At 42.6% G+C, this 24,728-nt stretch overlaps 1 protein-coding gene across 5 annotated transcripts in view; it reads left to right on the plus strand.

Annotated features, from left to right (window-relative positions):
* AMBRA1 (autophagy and beclin 1 regulator 1) overlaps positions 1-24,728 on the plus strand; it is a 206,001-nt gene that overhangs the window by 107,848 nt on the left and 73,425 nt on the right. For all 5 annotated transcript variants that reach the window (XM_029582359.1, XM_029582360.1, XM_029582361.1 and 2 more), the window contains one exon: positions 3,409-3,509. In XM_029582359.1, the coding sequence (XP_029438219.1) occupies positions 3,409-3,509 (101 nt within the window). The remainder of the gene's footprint in view (positions 1-3,408; positions 3,510-24,728) is intronic.

The following is a 24,728-nucleotide window of genomic DNA, read 5'->3' on the forward strand; positions in this document are numbered from 1 at the left end:
AACAATTGCAACTACCTCTTGGATCAATATTAACAATAAAATTGCAGATCAAATCTGCCCAACTACAACCAAAACCATACAACCCACACTAGACAATAGGAAACCTTGGTTTACACCCGAACTTAAATCCCTTAAACAATCTCTTAGAAAAAAAGAACAAAGCTGGAGAAAAAACCCAACCACTTCAACACATGCCATCTACAAATCCATCCTCAACAACTATAGGAATACAATCCTTAGAACAAAGAAAGAATTCTACGGAAAAAAAATACACCACTTTATATTCGATTCAAAAGCTCTTTTCTCCTACGTCTCCTCTTTAACCAAACCATCTCCTCCTACTATCCCAGACCACCAAGCTCTCAACAAAGCAAACGAACTAGCCAGCTACTTCAAAACAAAAATCACCAACCTTACTCAATCAATCACATCCAACAGCCTTACCCTAACACACCATCTCACATCCTTGCCGCAACAAACCACAAACCTGGATTCATTCGAGCTCACTTCTTCACTGGAGATTGAAAACACACTCAAAAAATTCAAACCTTCCTCCCACCCATCTGACCCAATACCAACAAATCTCCTCATCGCCATACCAAACACCATCTCAAAACCAATTGCAGAAATTATCAACACATCCCTTTCTCAAGGTTTAGTTCCTAACCAGTTAAAATTGGCAATACTAAAACCATTACTAAAGAAACCAAACACTTGCCCATCAGACCCAGCTAATTTTAGACCCATCGCAAACTTACCACTTATCGCCAAACTGATGGAAAAAATTGTCAACAAGCAACTGTCAGATTATCTGGAAGATCATAACATTCTATCCCCAGCCCAATATGGATTCCGAAAACGCCTAAACACCGAATCGCTCTTACTATCTCTCACTGACACAATCCTCGTTAATCTGGAGAATAAACAATCTTACCTGCTCATTCTTTTGGATCTTTCCGCTGCATTTGATACGGTAAAACACTCTACTCTAATAGACCAACTAGCCAACATAGGGATCAAAGGCACAGCCCTTAGATGGTTCCATTCCTTCTTAAGCAACAGATACTACAAAGTAAGGATAAACAACAAAGAATCGCACCCAATCCTGACAGAGCAAGGAGTCCCACAAGGATCATCACTTTCACCCACCCTCTTCAATATCTACCTCCTCCCTCTCTGCCATCTACTCTCAAACCTTAAGCTTACCCATTACCTCTATGCAGACGACATACAAATCCTCCTTCCGATCACAGAATCCCTTCAAAAAACCATCACGTACTGGAACGAATGCCTACAGCCCATCAAAAACCTACTCTCAAGCCTTAACTTAGTATTAAATGCTAATAAAACCGAAATGCTCATTGTCTCCCAGGATCCACGCACAATCTCTTCCAGCCTTTCTCTACCTAACACAAACAACTCGTTCTCATCTGACGTCAGAGACCTTGGAGCATGGCTAGATAATCATCTAAACCTAAAAAAGTTCGTAAACAATACTACAAAGGACTGCTTTTACAAACTGCAAGTCCTTAAAAAACTTAAACCCCTCCTTCACTTCTCCGACTTCAGGCTAGTACTGCAATCCATCATTCTTTCCAAGCTCGACTACTGCAACTCCCTGCTACTAGGTATTCCCGCCAACACTATCAAGCCATTACAGATGGTTCAGAATTCAGCGGCTAGAATTCTAACTAGCACTAACAAAAAAGACCATATCACCCCAATCCTTCGGAGCTTACATTGGCTCCCCATTAAACAAAGGATACTCTATAAGGTATTCACTATCATCCACAAAGCGACAAACAATCTAGCCCCCATCACATTAAGCTCTCAACTCCAACCGCACACTTCCTCCAGACCAATCAGAAGCACATACAGAGGAACACTGCATGCTCCGCAAATAAAATCATCATTGAGCAAACATGCGCTATCTTCAGCAGGCCCACACCAGTGGAACACGCTTCCCCCAGATCTTAGACTAGAACCCAGTTATCAAGAATTCAAAAAAAGACTGAAAACTTTTCTCTTCCAACAAGCTTTCCCAGACGCTTAATCTTACTATGACTGACAGACTTCCATCCCTTAACTATGGACACTGTATAAAGTACTACTTTTAAGAATCTGCAACTGGACAATTATCTGTGAGCTCAAAAATTCACTTTAAAAAAAAAAAAATTCACTTTATTTCATATATATATTAGGCATTGCTTATATTTATATTTATTGCTACGTTAAATAGTTATACTTCTTATATAAAATATTATATTTCTTTATTTATTACCAGTTAAAATATTATCACTTTATTTAGCACTATGTTAAATTGTCAACCAGTTATACTGTTCCATATGTTATACGGTTCCATGTAAAGCTCCGCTATCTGTTGAGCAGTTCTTCGTTTTATGTAAACCGGAGTGATTTGTAGTCCCTACTAGAACTTCGGTATATAAAAATTAAAAATAAATAAATAAATACTAACGAGTAGTGAAGGAAGGGCAAGATGCAAACATCGGGGAGGAAGAGATTGGTGGATAAATGAATGGATAATAGATATGGTGACTTGTTAGCTGACTACTGCTAGAACATTCACAGGACCTTTTCTTATCTACTAACGAGTAGTGAGGGAAGGACAAGATGCAAACATCGGGGAGGAAGAGATTGGTGGATAAATGAATGGATAATAGATATGGTGACTTGTTAGCTGACTACTGCTAGAACATTCACAGGACCTTTTCTTATCTACTAACGAGTAGTGAAGGAAGGGCAAGATGCAAACATCGGGGAGGAAGAGATTGGTGGATAAATGAATGGATAATAGATATGGTGACTTGTTAGCTGACTACTGCTAGAACATTCACAGGACCTTTTCTTATCTACTAACGAGTAGTGAAGGAAGGGCAAGATGCAAACATCGGGGAGGAAGAGATTGGTGGATAAATGAATGGATAATAGATACGGTGACTGGTTAGCTGACTACTGCTAGAACATTCACAGGACCTTTTCTTATCTACTAACGAGTAGTGAGGGAAGGACAAGATGCAAACATCGGGGAGGAAGAGATTGGTGGATAAATGAATGGATAACAGATATGGTGACTTGTTAACTGACTACTGCTAGAATATTCACTGGACCTTTTCTTATCTACTAACGAGTAGTGAGGGAAGGGCAAGATGCAAACATCGGGGAGGAAGAGATTGGTGGATAAATGAATGGATAATAGATATGGTGACTTGTTAGCTGACTACTGCTAGAACATTCACAGGACCTTTTCTTATCTACTAACGAGTAGTGAGGGAAGGGCAAGATGCAAACATCGGGGAGGAAGAGATTGGTGGATAAATGAATGGATAATAGATATGGTGACTTTTTAGCTGACTACTGCTAGAACATTAACAGGACCTTTTCTTGCAGGCGATTTCTGCTGCCAGAGTACTTGCCCTATGCTGGGATTTTCCATGAGCGTGGGCAACCTGGACTGGCCACACACTCCTCTGTAAACAGAGTCCTGGCAGGTAAGTCCCAGCAGATTGCATACACAAATATAGCACAAGAGGTGGCCCTGACTTTTCTTCTTTAAAAATGGCCAAACCTATTTACAGCAGACAGTTTGTGGTAATTGCTATGGACCATTACACGTGCTGAATAGCTACTGTCCAAAGTAGAGGAGTTACCTGATTTTTACGTCTCTGAATTTGCCAGCCATGAGGTTTGGATAAGTGTACTTCATGTACACAATCACAGCCAGAAAGCTAAATGACTGCAAACCCTGTATATGAGGGAATTTACTTTACTATTACCATTGACTGCCCTGGCAGTCTAATGATCTGAAGTAGCCTCCCTTTGATATTACTATTTTTACCTTTATTTTTAACAGTACAAAAGTTCACAGACAAAAAGATATTTAACAGTACAAAAGGAAACAAAACAATACATGCTTGAGAAAATAGTCCACAAATTTTTTAGGTCAATGTTCAAAAGGCATTTATCTGGATAACTTTTGAATAATCCAGATAAATGTCGAGTTTTGGATATTATTGGCACTTATCCAGATAAGTGGGAGGCATTTCCGGGGGTGCCAGGGTGAAGTTGAATTAGCTAAATAACTTCTCTGACTAACTCTGATGTTTGGAATTAGTGGAAAAATTGTAAACTGTAAACATGGCAGGTTTAAAGGTATCTGGGAACGATATCCTAGATACCATTAACCTTAACCGGCTATATTCAAAGAATAGCTAGTTAAGTGGCAACCATGAAACAAAATAACCCCCCCCCCCCCCCAAAAAAAAAAAGGCCTAGTAGGTCTGCCAGCTCATGCTCCCCTCCTCCTACCCCAGTGACACTAAGGGTAGGGGCCTGCCGGCCTAATCCCCCTCCCCCAAGCCTTCCTAATGTACTAATGGGGCCAGTTACATCCCTCAAGCCTTTTGTCACCATGCCGACGCCCACTGAGCGCAGGAAATCTGTCGGGCCTGCGGGTGGAGGCGTTCTCGCCTTAACACGGCCCTTCTCTGCCCAAACTGTGTTTCTGGAGGTGAAAGAACCTCGACACAGACTCCCAGGGGCAGGCACTGCACTCAGGCTGCAGACCCTATGCAGGAGGCCCGGGAAGGGGTATCACAGAGACGGTGGCCATTTTAGCTCCACATGGCAGGAGCCCTGCCTTGGATGTGGAGAGCAGAGATTCCCCTCCCCCGCTTTCTTCTGTGGTTCAGGGATTGGATGAGGGTGGAGAGGTGCCAGCAAACGCAGGAAAGGACTCTGTGACGCGGAGCAGGTGACCCACGGTGGTTTTTCTATGGATTTCGTTTTGCTGATGCTCGAGGCCTATCTCCAGGCAGGAGCTGGCGAATAAATGGCCAGCCTCTCAGCTGGTCCAGGTTGACCTTAAAAGACCTTGGGCTGATGTGCCTCTGCGGAAAGGGGGCATTTTGTGCCTGTTGGGTCTCAAGCATTTGCTTGGTGATGATACTTCCTCCCAGGATTCCGAGGGCACTGATCCAACTGGTGATGATCCGCAGGAGCTGCAAGAGGACCAGGGCACTGGTCAGGGCTCGGATCCGGGGACTTAGATCACTGAAGTCCTGGATACGGATGAGGTCCCTTTGAAGGAAGGGGATGATCCTAGATTTCTTAGGTTATTTTGTAAGGATGATCCGTCCTGATGGGAATATGAAGATATGCCTCCGTCAGATTGAGAGGGGCCAGGAACTCCCCTTTATGCACGGCCACAATCACAAGTTCTGGAGGAACTGGGGATTAAGGTGATGCAGGAGAAGTCCGACACGGGGGGAGGGGGTGGGGGGGTAAACCCGGTGTTGGAGGGTCTGCATGGACCATCGAGGACGTTCCACTTGCCAAAGCAGGTGAAGAAGTTGATTACCGGGAGTGGGATTCCCCAGAAGCCAGATTGAAGTTGGCCAGGGCTATGGCCAGGTTGTCAGGTTGTACTCCCTGCCTGAGAGCATCTTGCAGGTGTGGAAGCTGCTGAAGGTGGATGCAGCGGTATCGGCGGTGACAAAGATGACCATTCCAGTAGCAGGGTCGGCAGCTTTGAAGGTTGTCCAGGACCAGAAGCTGGAGATCCTGTTGAAGAGGCCTTTTGAGATCTCAGCTTTGAACCTGAGGGCTACAGTTTGCACCAGCCTTATGCAGAGGGTTTGTTTTTGCTGGGTGCAGGACTCCATTGGAGGTACTCTGAGGCTGCTGGTCAGGATGCTCGTCTGGAAGCGGGAGTGGCTTATGTGGCAGATGTGCTCTATGATTTGCTTCGCACTTCAGCTAGGAGCATGGTGTCTGCGGTGGCCATGCGAAGGCTTCTGTGGCTATGCAATTAGTCGGCGGATGTTTGGTCAAAGGCGCAACTTGCTAATCTCCTTTTTAAGGGGCAGTTATTGTTCGGTGAGGACCTGGAGAAGCTGATGAAGCATCTGGCAGATTCTAAGGGGAATAGGTTGGCCTAGGATAAGAAGGGCACTAAAAAGACCTTTCCGTCTCACTCTCGCTTCCTTGAGATGAGGAGATTTCGTGCCTGCAGAAATTAGTCTAGTTCTTCACCGAAGCAAGGTTCAGGATGGCAGTAGTTCTTTCGGGGGACTTGTAGACCGGCCAGAGGGGGTTCCGGACAGGGGTCAGGAGGTGCCAAACCCACCCAATGAAGGCAGGCTGGTCTACTCCGTTTTTACAAGGAGTGGACCAGAATTACCTCGGACCAGTGGGTGCTGGAAGTAATAAGAGATAGCTAAGCGTTAGAATTTTCTCGACCCCTCAAGGAGGCCTTTGTAGTGTCCTGATGTGCTTCACCCGCCAAGCGAGTGGCGATGCGGGACACTCTGCTACGCCTGCAGCGATTGGAAGCCATCTTCCCGGTGCCGCTTGAGGGGCACGGTCAGGGAATGTCTTCCGTGTACTTCGTGATTCCCAAGAAGGAGAACTTGTTTAGGCCCATTCTGGATCAGCAAGGGGTCAATGCAACATTGCGGGTCCCATGTTTTTGGATGGAAAAGTTGCGAACAGTGATTGTGGCCGTGCATAAAGAGGAGTTCCTGGCCCCTCTCAATCTGACGGGGGCTTATCTTCATCTTCCCATCAGGACGGATCATCGGAGATTTCTGCGATTCACTGTGCTAGGAGAGATTTTCAATTTTGAGCCCTCCCTCTGGCGCTGAGAATATTCACGAAGGTGATGGTAGTAGTGGCGGTGGCCCTCAGAAAAGAAGAGGATACTGGTTCATCCTTATCTCGATAATTGGCTCATTCGGGCAGTCTGAAGCGGAGTGCTTTGCCTCCATTTGGCGAGTGACTGAGCACCTGGAGTCCCTAGGCTGGGTATTAAACCGGGCAAAACGTCAGCTGGTCCCATCTCAGACCTTGGACTATCTGGGTGCGAGATTCAACACCTAGGGGAGCAAGGTGTTCCTCACTCTGGAACGGATTCTCAAGTTGCAGTGCAAGTGGTTCATCTGAGGGACCTGCCAATTTCCAAGGTCTGGGATTATTTGCAGGTACTAGGGACCTTGGCTTCTACGTTAGATCTGGTGCCATGGGCTTTTGCATATATGCGTCCCTTACAGAAAGTTCTTCTTTCCCGTTGGAATCCGATGTCGGAGGAGTTTCAAGTGCTATTGCCACTTCAGGAAGAGGCCAGGTCCAGTCTCTCATGGTAGCTGTCGCGGTCCAGTTTGGAGAAGGGAGTGGATCTGGAGGTTCCAGACTGGGTGGTAGTGACCATGGATGCCAGTCTCAGCAGTTGGGGAGTGGTGTGTCAAGGATTGGCGGTCCAAGGGCAGTGGTCCCCGGTGGAAGAGTCCTGGTCCATCAACCGTCTGGAAACAAGGGCAGCACAGAGGGTGCTGTTCTTTGTTCCTCGGATTCAGGGCCGGGCAGTATGTGTGTTCTCGGACAATGCAACAATAGTGGCCTATATCAATCGGCAGGGCAGAACAAAGAGTCGTTTGGTGGCTCAGGAGGTTCACAAGCTCTTTGCCTGGGTGGAGCTTCATCTAGTGGCTCTAGCAGCGTCTCGTGTAACAGGCGTAGACAATGTGCAGGTGGACTATCTCAGCAGACAACTAGACCCAGGAGAATGGGAGTTGTCTGCAGAGGCATTTGTTCTTCTTCGGTGCAGGTGGGACGAACCCCAATTCGATCTCATGGCAACAAGGAAGAATGCCAAGGTAACCAAGTTTTTCAGCCGCCAGAGGGAATTTGGCTCTGCAGGGATAAATGCCGTGGTTCAGCCGTGGCCAAAGAGGCAGCTACTGTATGTCTTTCCTTCGTGGTTGCTTGTAGGTCGGGTGCTATGTCGTATCGATCAGGGACAAGTGATCCTGGTAGTGCTGGAGTGGCCGCGATATCCGTGGTTTGTGGATCTAGTGCATCTGGCGGTGGACGGGCCCGTTTGCTTAAGCCATTTGAAGGATCAGCTGCATTAGGGACCCATCTTGTCGGAACAGGCAGATTGCTTCTGTCTAGTGTCTTGGCTTTTGAAAGGCGACGTTTCCATCTGAAGGGGTATTCCGAGCCGGTGATTTCTACCCTGCTATAGGCTAGGAGATCCTCCACTTCTTTGGCGTTTATCAAAGTTTGGAGAGTTTTTGAGGCCTTCATAGGGGCAAGCCTATCCAGGGATTTCTTGAGGTCCACTGAAGCAGAGATAGGACTTACTGTGTCAGTAATAGTCTTGAAAGGATTCACTTTAGACAGTTTTTGGATTCCCTGTAAGGAATTTTCTGGGTTTAGGTAGGAGATGGGTCTGACCAACTTTGAACAGGCTTCCTTTGTGAGGAAGTTGTTTGGAAATGATCTCAACTCAAGGTAGATTAATTAATCATCTGTCCATAAAAAAGAGATGATTTGGGTGAGTTTGATTGATAGTTCTTGAACGAGTGTTTGAGGGGAAAAGGCTAAATCACGGGTATGGCCTACTTCATAAGTAGGTTTCTTGACCAGCTGACTGATGTCCAGTGCTTCAGTGCTTGATGTGTTTGGGTCATCCACATGGATGTTGAAGGTCACCCAAAATGAATGACCTAGGGTGCTCAAGAATAATATCCAACATAAGTGTTAGATCTTGGAGGGCTTCAGCATTGTTTCAGGGTGAGCAGTAAACCAAGAAGAGCCTCCATTTAGTATAGTTGTTTGAACCAGAATGGTTTCAATGCCATCCAGTTTCTGGTAGGGGAAGATGGTTAAGACAAGCGATTCTCTGAAGAGAACAGCTACCCCTCCACCGTGCTTGCCCTGGTGGGGAGAGTGGGTGATAGATTGATTATGCGGACACATTTTGAAGAAACTAGGAAGCATCTGTTTTGTGTGCCTATGTTAGGCGCAGAATGTCCGTGTTCTATGAGAAGGTCATGTAATGAATCTGAGATTTTATGGAAGGATCAGATGTTAAGGAGAAGACGTTTGTTTGGAGAGTTCCAGGTAGAGTCTTTGATTTGAGACTGAGGTTCTTTTGGAGGGTATGGATTGATACCTTGTATGACTGACAGTTAAGTAGTCATGTACTACCAGCATAAGCATAGACAGTGGGTTCCTATCCCCTGTGTTGAGAAGCAATCAGAATGAGAGAATGGGTCACATCTCATGGAAACATCTTACTCGACAAAACTTGTATGAATGTTCCCTCGATCAAGAATTGATAGAATCTTTGTCAAATGTAAACTCCCTGAGTTGGATGTGTTCACATCGGTTCTGAAGAGGGAAGGTATCGGTGTTCTGTTCCAGAGGGATATCAAGACAGTCTAGCCTTTTCCCTCCATTGGGACACAACTATGAATATCCTCCCATACTTCTTCTAGCCAAAACCTTAATAAAACATAGAATTGACAGAATATCTGTAATTCTCATAGAACGATTTTGGCCAAAAGAAATGTGATTCTCTCTCTCATTGGAAATGTCCATCTAGGAGCCCGTCAGTTTAGGATTGGCTGCAAACATATAATAATTTGGAACCAAGGCTCACTACTCAGTCCCAACAACACAAAAGGTTAGTTATTTGTGACCATGGTAGTTCTGAAGAGGTATTTCAACTCCTCTTACTAGAAGATCAGGTAGTTTCAAATGAAGGAGGTTTACCATCTGGTGTTAGGGGAAATTTATTTATTTACTTACAATTCTTAGCCATTGAACATTCAGAAAACATTCCTGGCGGGATATAACAGTTTAAAACATCGCTATGAGATGGCACAAGCGGTCTGTACCTCCCCAAAGGACAGATACACACTAGAATGAATTTTCTTATATAAACTTTGAGGTAGATATTCAAATGCCATTTAGATGGATAACTCACAAGTTATTTGTCTATATGGCAAATGTGGCATATTCAGCCAGTTATCCGGCTAAATTATAGCTGGATAAGTAATTATCTGGATATAATTTAGCCAAATAAAAAAAGGTGAGTTTCAGGGGCTTTCCTTGGAGGCACTGAGTTTTCCAGCTAGCATAGCAGAGTATTGGGTATATTTATTTATTTATTTATTTATTTATTTTTTGTTTTTATATACCGGAAGTTCCTATATACAATACATATCACTCCGGTTCACATTTAACAGAGATAACTATTGCCGGGGAGGCGGTTTACATGGAACATATCGAAATAATGAACGGATAATATATAATAAAGTACATAATATATATATATAATAAATATAATATATAATAAAGTATATCTGGCCAGATAACGTGCTGCCAAAAAGAATCAAAAGCAAACAAATAAAAGGGCCAGTAGGCCAATCCCCTCCCTCCCCCCAAAAAATCTTATAAGGGTCCTGTCAGGCTGTGCTCTTCTCACCCCTCAAAATGGCGCAGAGACCCTCTGTCCCAGTGTTTTATAAATTGAAATATCAGTCTGTCCCCTCCCACCCACATGCAAGGATGTGTTTCAGTGGGAAATAAATGAGGGAGGCATGTCCAGCCTTTGTAGAGCTAAAGCAAACTGGATGACGGACCCTAGGCAGCCATGGGAGTGTGATGGGTAAGAAATGGGTATAACTGCATTCTTCAGCAGACTTTTGTTGCAGTGTCTGTGTGATTTAGCCATCAACCCACAGATGCATCTCGTTGATAGATAATTACCCTTCTCCTCTCCAATTTTTCTTTGTTTCTACTGTCTCTGTTTTACAGCTGCTCCATTTCATCCACTCTACGCGGCTACCCTCTGTCTTGGTAATTTAGTTTTATGAGCAGCTTTATTATATTAATTTTTTCTATCACTGGTAGTGGGTGGGTTGTTGTCCTGTGATGAAGCAACCAATTCTAGGTCTGAGAGATGTTCAGGCTCCATGTACTTTCAGTACTGTGATTGCCATCACAGCTTCTAATTAGTGCTGCCTAGGATATTTTGCTAATTATGATGTGGACATTTGTCCACTGAGGACTCAGATTGGCAGCTTCATCACACAGGCTGCCAGATAGTTGTCAGATATAACAACTTTTGGTCATTGGATTTAAACTAGTGGCCTAGAAGTGACAGGTTCATTTAAAGTAGTATGAAGTGTTGGTTCCCTTAATTGGTATATTTCACACTCCAGACACCCTTTTTAGATTCATATACTGAGCATCTGCACTCCAGACACCCTTTTTAGATTCATATACTGAGCATCTGCACTTCTCAAGTATTTACATATAGGTAGCACATCATCTTTCTTTCTCATAATTTAGAGACGAGGCATTTTTTAAAATTTATTTTTGATGTGTTTTGGAGAGAGGAAGTAGTATGTGCTGTAAGTTTCTGGTGGCATTGGTTTTGGTGAAGAGGAAGGGGTATTCTCTAGTGTACGGGGTCCCATACGTGTCCTGGGGGGACCCCCAGCTAGGCAAGTTTTAGGGTATCCACAGTAAATATGCATGAGATAAATTTGCATGCACTGCCTCTCAAGACCACTCAGCTGTTGAGCTTTCAAACTATGTATGAGATATTTTTGCATGCACTGCTTCCAGTATATACAAATATATCATGAATATTCATTGTGGATATCTTGAAATCCAGACTGGTTAGGTGGTCCTCGAGGGCTGGATTGAGAACCACTAGAGGCCAAAACATTGATATGTAAGTCAATAATATTCCTAGGGCAGAGTTTCCCAACGTTTTGAAGCCCAAGGCACACCTACATTAACAAAACTGTTGTGTGGCAGAGCAGGCAGAGTAAATATGGAAAGAATTCATATGGTCAAAAATAGGAGCTAGGGAACAGTGAAAGCTCCACCAGTCTCTTCCAAATTTTAAAACAGAGAGAGGGGACAGAGAGACTCATGGACCTATTGCAAGGGAATAGCATTCAGTGACTTTTTTAATTTACTGACACTCCTGTCTCATGGCACCCCCACATCACCAGCTTTATACTGGAGGAGGAAGTATAAGTTCATGGGGGAGGGGGCCAGTGTGCATAACAAGAGACATGATAGCCATGGGAATGGTGCAGTGAAGAAGTGAAAGCAGTGACTGATATGAAATAAGAGATGGTAAATCTTCAGCTGTTGGCTGCAAGACAGGAATGAGATGTCTTGATCCTTTTGGTAATGATTCAAGAATACTGTATCAATTTGGAAATGTTATGTTTTATGTAGCGGTAAAAATAGCTGATATAATTGTCAACACTGGAAAAAACCTTTCTTTGGGTGAAGCGAGAGTCCTGGTTGGTATACAGAAGAAGATGGGCTGTCTGTGAAGAAGAGCAGTTTTGTGATACATTTTGAGGAAAGTAAGGATGTCTCTATTTGTAAAAGATATTAGGACTATTATGTTTTTATATACTCATGTAACTGTGTGAATGAATGATGTATGTATGAAATTAATGTATACTGTGTGTTAAATTTGTGAGTGGTTATATTGAATATAGTGAAATATGTGTGTTTGGGTAATTTAATTCTAAATACATGAATAAATCTATAATATATCAGGCTTGGTGTCCGTCAGTGCTCGCGCATGTTCCACAGCCCACAGATAGATGGCGCTATAATGCTGTCCGTCAGTGCTGGTACTGCACAACATTCCTCTCTCAAACCGCAAGGGCAGCGGCCATCGCGGCAGGCAGCAAATAGCAGAGGTCACCCTGCCATGCTGCAAACGAAGCGCGTCCCGGTGTAAAAAGGCTCGCCGCCCGGGCGTAGAACGGGTACAGTTGCTAGTCTGTATATATTCATTGATGTTAATCTTCTTTATTTGATATTTTTTTTTTCAAATATTTAAATATGTATGAATATGTATAAATATGTATGAATAAGGTCCATTAAAATTGACCAGTGGTGGTGAGAAATGACCCTTCCCTTCCTTGCTTTCATCTGGGGCACCCATATAAAGGTTACATTTGCAGGTTACCTACAGCTTCAGAACATTTGTCAGTAACACTTCCTGGGCTTCAGCCACAATTTGACTCCACTTTCATGCAGAGAAGGGTCTCGCCCTTGGCCCCCATCTCTCTCTCTCTCTCTCTTTCTGCTGCTGTCTGCTTCACTTTTTCCATTCTCAGCTATCTTGTAACCTGGGGCCATCAACCAAATATCCCAACTCCTCACCCTGAAGATGCTCCTGCTCCCTTTCCTCCTTGCTACCTGTGGACTTCTGCTCCTACCCTACCCTCAGGTGCTTACATGCTTGGACTGCTTGTCCCCTCAGTTCCGCACTGCGAGCAGATCTCCCTACCCCTGGATTCCATCTTCCTCTATATACAAGTGCAGGAGAAAGCACAGGCCCATGCAGTGCTCACAGTTGGCTCAGTTCATTACCTTGACTGCCACTGGAGGTAGCCCTTCTCTGAACTTTCTCCATCGTAACTATATCTTTTTTGAGATGCGGCGACCAGAATTGTACACAGTATTCAAGGTGCGGTCTCACCATGGTGCGGTCTCACTATGGAGCGATACATTGACTGAAACCTTTGATAACAAGACAGGAATTCCACACTGTCTTATAAACACTTATATTTTCAAACTTAGACTAATGCAGCTTCCTTCTGCTAGGCCTATCCTCAAGTCTACTAAAACCACTATAGTTACTTCAAAATGCCTCTGCAAGTCTCTTACTAGGGGCAAGGAAATTCGAACACATTACCCCTTTACTGATTGCTCTGCATTGGCTTCCTGTAAAATCTATAATTCATTTTAAAGTATTATCTCTCATTTTCAATACTTTAATACTCCTCATCCAAGGAAATTGAATCTATTCTTAAAAAACTCAAACCTGCCAGCCACACCATGGACACCATCCCCTCCAGTTCCCTTCTGTCCATTCCCAACACCATCTCCAAACCCCTAGCTAATATCATCAATTCTTCGCTCTCCTCTGGCATAGTCCCAGACACTCTCAAACAAGCAATAGTTAAACCCCTTCTCAAAAAACCTTCATTAAACCCAAATGATCCCTTGAACTTCCGACCTATCTCAAACCTTCCCTTTATCTCTAAAATTATGGAAAAGATCGTCAACTCCCAACTTACTGACTATATTGAAAGTAACAAGATCCTCCACCTGTCCCAGTTTGGTTTTCGCAAACATATGAACACAAAAACCCTCTTACGCTCGCTATATGACCACCTCATTAGAGGTCTGGATGAAGGTCACTGCTACCTTCTGGCCTTATTGGACATCTCAGCAGCATTTGATACTATGAATCACAACCTCCTCCTCACCCATCTGTCGGAAATTGGCATTGCTAGCCTAGCTCTGCTGTGGTTCAAATCCTATCTATCCAACAGAAAGTTCTCCGTTAAAATCGGCAGTGCAGAATTTACACCTTACTCACTGTCTCAAGGTGTCCCGCAGGGCTCATCCCTCTCCTCCACCCTATTTAATATTTCTCTCACACCCCTCTGTCACCTTCTATTGGACCTTGGACTTAAATTCTACTTCTACGCCGACGACGTCCAAATCATCATCCCCATCCAAGATTCACTATCTGAGGCATTGAAGCGCTGGGACTCTTGCCTTGCATCCATCAATCACTTGCTTACAAACCTCCATCTGGCCTTAAACCCCAACAAAACTGAACTGCTTCTTATCTCCCAACACCAAACCCCTAAACCTGCGCTCACCACCGATCCCGCCTATCATGCCATATCCTCTCAGCCTTTCGCGAGAAACCTGGGTGTCCTTCTCGACCAACAACTGAATCTAAAGAAGCATATCAATTCTATCCTCAAGGAGGACTTCTACAAGCTTAATGTCCTAAAAAAACTAAAACCCCTACTCCACTCTCATGACTTCCACACTGTCATTCAGGCCACCCTGTCCTCCAAATTGGATTATTGAAACTCCCTTTTGCTTGGGCTTCCATACTCCACAATAAAACCCCTCCAATTGCTCCAGAACGCATTTGCCAAGTCCATCACAAACGCCAGGAAATCCGCTCACATTACCCCTATCCTTAAAGACCTACATTGGCTCCCCATTCCATCTCGTATCCTCTTCAAATCTCTCTCCATCGTTCATAAATATATCTACTGTCACAATTCCAACTGGCTAGACGAACCCCTCAGACTCACACACTCCAACCGACCCACCAGAGCAAACAATAAAGGCACCCTCCAGGTACCCTCTCTAAAAAAAAAAAAAAAAAGGCACACCTCTCCTCCACAAGAGATCATGCCATCTCCATTGCTGGCCCCTCACGATGGATTGTTTTATTGTAACTGCAACCCTTAACTTTCACTTGTATATTGTTACTATTACTACTACCTTTTTAATTTATGTTATTGTTATTTATGACCTCTTGTTACCTTTTCACTTGTTAATTGTAAACCGACATGATGCGATACCCATCGCGAATGCCGGTATAGAAAAACTTAAAATAAATAAATAAATATAAATAAATAAATTCACTTCCCACCTTTCTTTGACTTATTTATTTATTTATTTATTTTTAGATTTTTATATACCGGTGTTCCTATATGAAATAAAGATCACATCGGTTTACATTGAAACTTGAGAGAAAGACTTGAGAGAAAGACTTGAGAGAAAGACTTGAGCCCTGTTCCGCCAAATTCAAAAAGAAACTAGGCTCTTTAAGCAAGCATACCCTAATTAGTCCCCCTCTTCCATCTCTCTTGTCTTCCCCCATATTAACTGAGCCTATATAAAGTTACTGTTTTAACCTGTTCCAATCTTGTTACATAATGTATTATCTATTCCATATTCCTTGTTGCTCTCTCTTTGGCCCTCCTCGGCCTTTCTTTCTGTTCCTTCTCCCATCCCATTACCTGTTTTTTGTAATTTCCACCTGCTTTTAGTTCTTATGTAAACCGGTATGATGTTCCCCACTAATGTCGGTATATAAAATCTTTAAATAAATAAATATCATCAACAATATTAACCCATGTTTATTAGGAATGATAATTCAACACACAGGCTGTGAAGAGTGAGTGAGAACCCTATCAGCGTTGTCCCCCTAATCTCAGCATCTGCTACTACTGATTTAATCATTGCTATTCCCTGTGGAGATAAGCCCCCCCCCCTGTGTATGCATATATATATATATGTGTGTGTGTGTGTGTATATATATATATATATATATATAGAGAGAGAGATGTTAAAATCTGCCGGCTTTCTATTTTATTTATTTATTTTTTTTATATACCGACATTCGATCTGAGATATCACATGGGTTTACATTCAGGTACTGTAGGTATTTCCCTATCCCCACAGGGCTTACAATCTAAGTTTTTGTACCTGAGGCAATGGAGGGTAAAGTGACTTGCCCAAGGTCACAAGGAGCGACAGCGGGACTCGAACCCTGGTCTCCTGGTTTGTAGCCACTGCTCTAACCACTCCTCCCCCTTTTGGGCAGAAACGCTGTAAATGATGATGGTAACAAGAAATCCAAAGCCTTTCGGTGACAGCTGTTCACATCCTTTGTGAGCAACTTGCAGACCTGGGTTTCTGGGGCTTCCTTTAGTTAATATCTACCTTTGTTTTTCTCTCGTGAGGGTTCCTTCCTCCCAGTCCTCACCTCTTTTTTGCCATTTGTACACTTTGCTCCTCTGCTGGATTGTTTCCAATCCCCGTATTAAACTCCGTTTTTAGCATTTTTATTTCTGACTTCCAGTTTGTTTATCCCTTGCACAATGAAGGGAAATAGCCTGCCACCGCCGGGCTTCCTCTGTCATTCAAATCCCATCTTTTTTTCTTTCACACTTTTCAGAGCATGAAACATGGCTTAAAATCCTAATTGCTTCAAATGGAGTTTCTTATGCAGGAGAACAAAGCTCCCTTCTGCCCTCCAGGATTGGCCCCCTTCACTAGCTTTCTTCTGCTGAGGCAAAGTTATTCTTCCCTTCTGTGATCCAGGAAATCAGCTCCTGCAGCTGTTTTTTCTGTTGATAACTGCTTAATCTATCTAAAGAGAACAGTCTGTTTCTGTTCACAGATCCATAAAAGCCCATTGTTTGGAGTTACCTCTCCCAAGTTCTGGACTGGGGACTTCTTGCTGTCTTGGAAGCTCTGAATGGGCCATGCCAAGTTTGTATGTAGTACAGTGATCTTGGCTACAGTACCTTTCTCCAAGGCTCTGGGTAGCTGGTCCATGTCAGATGTTCTTATCAATAGCAAACAAAGAAGCTTCTATGGTAGTGGCTTCCCTTGGTGCAGAGACTAAAGACAAAGCTTAAATACCATTTCAGTCTCTTAGGTATAAGTCATTGCAAAGACTAGATTTAATATATATATATAGAGAGAGAGAGAAATAGAGAGATGTGCACACACAAACAGTTATTTGTTCATCATTTCCCAGACAGCCATCTAAATATAGTGTACCAGCCATTCTGTCATGTACTGCTATTTCGGTCTGAGAGATGCTAAGCAAACAAGGCCCTGTGATGAGACTGAGCCGTGTAATGCACTATCCTCAGAATTGCACATCACATTTTTCCCATTTATATAAAGTTGTTGCGACTGAGAAGGTGTATCCCATTTCACTGGTATCATAAATGGGCATCGCCCCTGGTTCAAGAAGGCCAGTTTCCAGTAGAGATATAATATTCTTAGAATTAGAGTACAGAGATAGGCAGATGCTGGATATGTTTAATACTATAATTGCTCCTTCTTCCTTAAGAATATAAGAACATGCCATACTGGGTCAGACCAAGGATCCATCAAGCCCAGCATCCTGTTTCCAACAGTGGCCAATCCAGGCCATAAGAACCTGGCAAGTACCCAAAAACTAAGTCTATTCCATGTAACCATTGCTAATGGCAGTGGCTATTCTCTAAGTGAACTTAATTAATAGCAGGTAATGGACTTCTCCTCCAAGAACTTATCCAATCCATTTTTAAACACAGCTATACTAACTGCACTAACCACATCCTCTGGCAACAAATTCCAGAGTTTAATTGTGCATTGAGTAAAAAAGAACTTTCTCCGATTAGTTTTAAATGTGCCCCATGCTAACTTCATGGAGTGCCCCCTAGTCTTTCTACTATCCGAAAGAGTAAATAACCGATTCACATCTACCCGTTCTAGACCTCTCATGATTTTAAACACCTCTATCATATCCCCCCCTCAGCCGTCTCTTCTCCAAGCTGAAAAGTCCTAACCTCTTTAGTCTTTCCTCACAGGGGAGCTGTTCCATTCCCCTTATCATTTTGGTAGCCCTTCTCTGTACCTTCTCCATTGCAATTATATCTTTTTTGAGATGCGGCGACCAGAATTGTACACAGTATTCAAGGTGCGGTCTCACCATGGAGCGATACAGAGGCATTATGACATTTTCCGTTTTATTCACCATTCCCTTCCTAATAATTCCTAACATTCTGTTTGCTTTTTTGACTGCCGCAGCACATTGAGCCAACGATTTCAATGTGTTATCCACTATGACGCCTAGATCTTTTTCTTGGGTTGTAGCACCTAATATGGAACCCAACATTGTGTAATTATTGCATGGGTTATTTTTCCCTATATGCATCACCTTGCACTTATCCAAATTAAATTTCATCTGCCATTTTGATGCCTAATTTTCCAGTCTCACAAGGTCTTCCTGCAATTTATCACAATCTGCTTGTGATTTAACTACTCTGAACAATTTTGTATCATCTGCAAATTTGATTATCTCTCTCGTCATATTTCTTTCCAGATCATTTATAAATATATTGAAAAGTAAGGGTCCCAATACAGATCCCTGAGGCACTCCACTGCCCACTCCCTTCCACTGAGAAAATTGCCCATTTAATCCTACTCTCTGTTTCCTGTCTTTTAGCCAGTTTGCAATCCACGAAAGGACATCGCCACCTATCCCATGACTTTTTACTTTTCCTAGAAGCCTCTCATTAGGAACTTTGTCAAACGCCTTCTGAAAATCCAAGTATACTACATATACCGGTTCACCTTTATCCACATGTTTGTTAACTCTTTCAAAAAAGTGAAGCAGATTTGTGAGGCAAGACTTGCCTTGGGTAAAGCCATGCTGACTTTGTTCCATCAAACCATGTCTTTCTATATGTTCTGTGATTTTGATGTTTAGAACACTTTCCACTATTTTTCCTGGCACTGAAGTCAGGCTAACCGGTCTGTAGTTTCCCGGATCCCCCCTGGAGCCCTTTTTAAATATTGGGATTACATTAGCTATCCTCCAGTCTTCAGGAACCATGGATGATTTTAATGATAGGTTACAAATTTTTACTAATAGGTCTGAAATTTCATTTTTTAGTTCCTTCAGAACTCTGGGGTGTATACCATCCGGTCCAGGTGATTTACTACTCTTCAGTTTGTCAATCAGGTCTACCAAATCTTCTAGGTTCACCGTGATTTGATTCAGTCCATCTGAAACATTACCCATGAAAACCTTCTCCTGTACGGGTACCTCCCCAACATCCTCTTTAGTAAACACCGAAGCAAAGAAATCATTTAATCTTTCCTTGATGGCCTTATCTTCTCTAAGTGCCCCTTTAACCCCTCGATCATCTAACGATCCAACTGACTCCCTCACAGTCTTTCTGTTTCGGATGAATTTTAAAAAGTTTTTACTGTGAGTTTTTGCCTCTACGGCCAACTTCTTTTTAAATTCTCTCTTAGCCTGTCTTATCAATGTCTTACATTTAACTTGCCAATGTTTATGCTTTATCCTATTTTCTTCTATTGGATCCTTCTTCCAATTTTTTGAATGAAGATCTTTTGGCTAAAATAGCTTCTTTCACCTCCCCTTTTAACCATGCCGGTAATCGTTTTGCCTTCTTTCCACCTTTCTTAATGTGTGGAATACTGTGCTTCTAGAATGGTATTTTTTAACAATGACCACGCCTCTTGCACACTTTTTACTTTTGTAGCTGCTCCTTTCAGTTTTTTTCTAACAATTTTTCTCATTTTATCAAAGTTTCCCTTTTAAAAGTTTAGCACGAGAGCTGTGGATTTGCATACTGTTCCTCTTCCAGTCATTAATTCAGATTTGATCGTCTTCACGTACCCCAAAGAGTCTTGCGATCGGCAGACAAAGACTTTTCAATCCCTAACATCAAATCAGCTAGATTATCCCATGTAAGGGAGCGTGTTATATCCATCGCAGGAACAAAAATCTGGAACTCTTTATCGAAAAAAAACAATTCAAAGCTGAACTAAAGACCTGGCTGTTTAAATGCGCATTTGAAGAGTTATGAATCAGTTAACCAGCACTGTCAGAAATAAGCAACATGGTATAAGCATGCTTTATCTGTAAACCATCTTGAGGAGTTACCCTTCTTTATTCTATTAGTACGTCATTTAGTTTAATATGTTTTATGACTGTTTATTTGATTAATTTTTATGAATTTTTATCTTTCTTAACAGCTAATTTATTCTTTTACTCTATATAGTTTTTTTTAGCTGTTACTACTTTATGAATATTGTATTTCTGATTTTGTTTATGCTGTGTAAACCGATGTGAAGGCTTGTCCGATGTGTCGGTATATAAAATTTAATAAACCATTAAACCATTATTATGAACACTATTGCCAAGCGGCCCCACCACCGTTACCTCTCTCACCAAATCCTGTGCTCCACTGAGAATTAGATCTAAAATTGCTCCCTCTCTCGTCGGTTCCTGAACCAATTGCTCCAAAAAGCTATCATTTATTCCATCCAGGAATGTTATCTCTCTAGCGTGTCCCGATGATACTTTTACCCAGTCAATATTGGGGTAATTGAAGTCTCCCATTATTACCGCACTACCAATTTGGTTAGCTTCCCTAATTTCTCTTAGCATTTCACTGTCCATCTCACCATCTTGACCAGGTGGACGGTAGTATACTCCTATCACTGTAGTCTTCCCTGACACACAAGGGATTTCTACCCATAAAGATTCAATTTTGCATTTAGTCTCGTGCAGGATGTTTATCCTGTTGGACTCTATGCCATCCCGGACATAAAGCGCCACACCGCCTCCCGGGTTCTCCTCTCTGTCATTGCGATATAATTTGTACCCCGGTATAGCACTGTCCCATTGGTTATCCTCTTTCCACCATGTCTCTGAGATATCAATTAAGTCTATGTCATCATTCACTGCTATACATTCTAATTCTCCCATCTTACTTCGTAGACTTCTGGCATTAGCATACAAACATTTCAAAGTTTGTTTTTTGTTTGTATTTTCATTCTGCTTTTTAATTGATAGGGTTAAGTTTGAATTTTTTAGCTCAGGTGAGTTTTTAGTTACAGGCACTTGGACTACTTTTCTTATTATTGGAACCTCACTGTTGGGATGCCCTAATTCTAATGCATCATTAGTATACTTTGAAGATACCTCTCTCCGAACCACTGAGCATGGTAGTTGATGGTTTCCGTGCAATAAGTCTCATAGATTTCAGTTGATGGGGCTTCAAGGTATTGCTGAAGTAAGAGGGTTATTCTAAGATGAAGCCCTAATACAAAGCAGTTTGGGGGGAAGATTTACAGAGCCTAATAAGTGTTTACTTCTAAGAAAGAAGGGTAAGCACCAGGTGGTGACAGAATATCTTCAGCAAACTAATGTGTTCTGTAATTCATTTGGGGACAGAGTATTTATAACAAGTAGAAAGCGCACTTGCCAGACAGCTGTTCTCTGCTTCTGAAGAACAATGCATTCTGCTTGGCTGAGAGTCCTTGACCTCATTTTTATCCCATACTCTCTGTGGAGGTACCCTAGCTATCTGCTTTGCTAATGAGAGTGAAACTGTGATTCCAGCACATAGACGTCTTCCTGCAATTCTGGATTTGTTCCCCCACCACGTGCAGGTACTTGTAATATTGTCATCATTGCTTCGTATCATGGACTGGCAGGCTGGAGTCAGAAAGCAGTTCCAAAGAGGCGCGGTACAGGGCTGCAGGACAGAACTGGAGCTGATCTTCTCCCTAACCAACCCCTTCTCCCGCAGGTTGAGCTCTTGCGTTCTGGGGGCCGGTAGGTCTTATCTTCTGTAGAGCTGAGGTCAGGGGCAGACTGGATGAGGCAGGGCAGGCTCAGGCAAGGGCTGGATACAAAGCACAGGCTGGGGCTGGAGGGCAAGGTCTGGGAAACAGACGAGGGACTGGACTGGGCAGTGCAAGACTGGACAAGGACAGGAATGAGCAAGGAAAGAACTAGACAGAACAGGAAACAATAAACAGGAATGCCCAACAGGGCCCAAGACTGGCTAGGAGAACCTAGCAGGCCCGGAGGCTGTAAGATAAAGCAGATAGACCTGGGAGGCTGCAGAACAAGGCAAGAAGGTCTGGAAGGGCCCAGAGCAAAACAAGAAGCCAAGAGAGGCCACAGAACAAGATGAGGCCACAAGGCAAGGCAGGAGACTTGGGTAGACTGCAAGACAAGGCAGAATTACAAGGTAAGGCAGGTCAGAGAGCCGAGGTAACTCAATGAAGAGGCACTGAGGTACTGATATCCTGGGTTAAGTAGGGCTGAGGCTTGGATGTTGCGTAATCAGTGAGCAGGTAACTGGCAAGAGAATGAGCAAGGCTCACTGAGGACCCCTGGTAGCGGGAAGACTACTTAGAAGGCGAAACTGTGCCACTGCCTTGAGAAAAATGATGGATGATTTGGCAGTCCCTCAGAACTTATTTACTTCTCCAGAACTGGAATTGGATTTTATCCTTTCTTTGTTGTGGATCTTTGACTGAATACTTTTTCCAAATAAGTCCAGCTGCTCTTTGGGCTATTCGCTCCAGTTGTCAGATATCCCCAGTTAGTTTTTAGCTTCTTAGTGAAGTGAACCATGTTACCATGTTGACTTCAATTTTGGACACTGATGTCTTCCATCAATAGAAGCACAAAAACAGTTCTTTCAATAAGAGGAATTATAAAACAAGGCTTTAGATCCCAGCCACTTACTTTTCCCAAGAGTGGATTAATTTTATCTGTACATAAATGCATTGCCTTTAGCTTTCTTCAGCAAATCCTCTGACCTGGTACTGAGTGCCGCCTCGTTCTCTTCAAGGGAAAAATGCCATGGAAACAGCAGATAACCTGCTTTTGTGCTTAGCCAGTTTTGCTTCTTGCAGTTTTCCATTTCCTTGTTTTCTTTACAGACAATTGCAGGAATGGACATAGTTGTGAAAAGTGCCTGGAAATCAGTAGGATTTTACAGATCCTTTCTCTCTTTGGTGTGCAACAATCTTTAAACAATTCTCTAGTGATATCTGGAAAATGAGTACAGTCAGAAAGTACAAAAACACCATCCCTTGTTACAACCATGAGTAGAGAAAGGTGGTTTGGCTTAGGTTTTTATGTCTGTAGTGAGTTCATGGAAGTTTTTGAATTTCAGCTTTCTTGCTGGATTATCTTTGATTGAATGAGGTATGAATAATTGTTTTCTAATATTATCATCTTTGTTTCAAAGGCCTGACATTAGGATGCCGATGCAGTAAAGTCTGCTCAACCTAGCGCACAGGTTAACAAGCAGTTGGATGTGCTTTTTGGACGCATTAGACTAACACCCGATGCAATAAGGGGATTAGTGTGTCCAAAACACGTGCACAAACTGTGTAGCCTATGGTGCTCATCACATGTAAATTCCACGAAGATGAGGCTATTAGCTATTACCCCCGATGCAATAAATCCCTGGGCACCCAACACACACTTTTTAACACAGCAAATTTAACTCCAGCCCTGGAGTTAGCGTTAAGCCTTTCACTAATCATGAGCTTATGAAAAAAAAAATTAATGAAAAGGATCAATTACAAACAAAACATTTCTGGATGCTCCAGGTCAATTTTGCCCCTTGCTATTATGCGTGCATATTATACATCCAGAAAAGGTTTTTGTTTTTTTTAAGTAATCAGTACATTTCATTAATTCTTTAGTTGATGTTTACCGGTTCTCTGTGGTTTGTGTTGCGCGTCCATAGCAATAAGTGCAGTTCTTCCCTAGCGCGTCCCTTTTAACATACCAGCTCGTTTTAATATAGCATTGGGCACCCAGGAGAGGTGGCTGTGTGTGTGTTTAAAAAAAAAAAAAAAAAGATGTTTTTACATGCATCTTATTACATCGACCAATAGATCTTTACTTTCCAATGTACAAACTGAATCCACTCTCTGCTCTTCTACAAATAACCATCTGTCTGATGTCATCAATGAGATGATCAAATCTTCACCGTGTGGTTATAGAGAAAAATAAAAGTAATTTCGTTCATTTTTCATGTCTGTCCTGCATGCCTCAGCAGGTACATTAAGACATACAACTTCTGCTCTATATACAGTCATATGTAGGCTTCTACATGTATTCAATGCAAAAATTTTACAAATAAGTAGAGAAAATTGCCTCCGAACTGTTGCCAAACCTTTTTTGCTCTTGGTGAACAGATGACTGACGCAGGCACAAGAACGGGGGTTAAGTTAAGTGTCTTAGCAGAGAGAATCATGAAGAGTAATCTTATGACAAATCATAGGAGAGATGTACAGAGTTGTAAAAGGGTCAGTGGGATGAAACAATCACAGATCAGGAAAAGGAGCAGAGAGATGAGGATAAAATTGCCGTGTTTGTAAGTGGGTGAAGTTGGTGATTTACAGAAAAGATTGCCCCAGAAAATGATCTGCTCTTATAATCCTCTATGCAGAGAAAAAAAAAGCAGATTAGAAGTAACTGATTACTGTAGGACCCCTGAGTATACACAAGGTAAAAGTAAAGTTTTAACTCTGTGTTTAACTACCTTTTCAAGCCCATGGCACACCTATAGTAACAAAAATGTTGTATGGCACACCAGCCTCTATGAAGCAGGCAATGCAGACATAGAGAGGCCAAAATAAGACCTGGGGAAAAACGGAAAGTCTCAGCAGTCTCGCTTCCAAAGGAAGGAAAAGAGGGC

The sequence above is a fragment of the Rhinatrema bivittatum genome, chromosome 17, assembly GCF_901001135.1.
Source record: "Rhinatrema bivittatum chromosome 17, aRhiBiv1.1, whole genome shotgun sequence".
NCBI lineage: Eukaryota > Metazoa > Chordata > Amphibia > Gymnophiona > Rhinatrematidae > Rhinatrema > Rhinatrema bivittatum.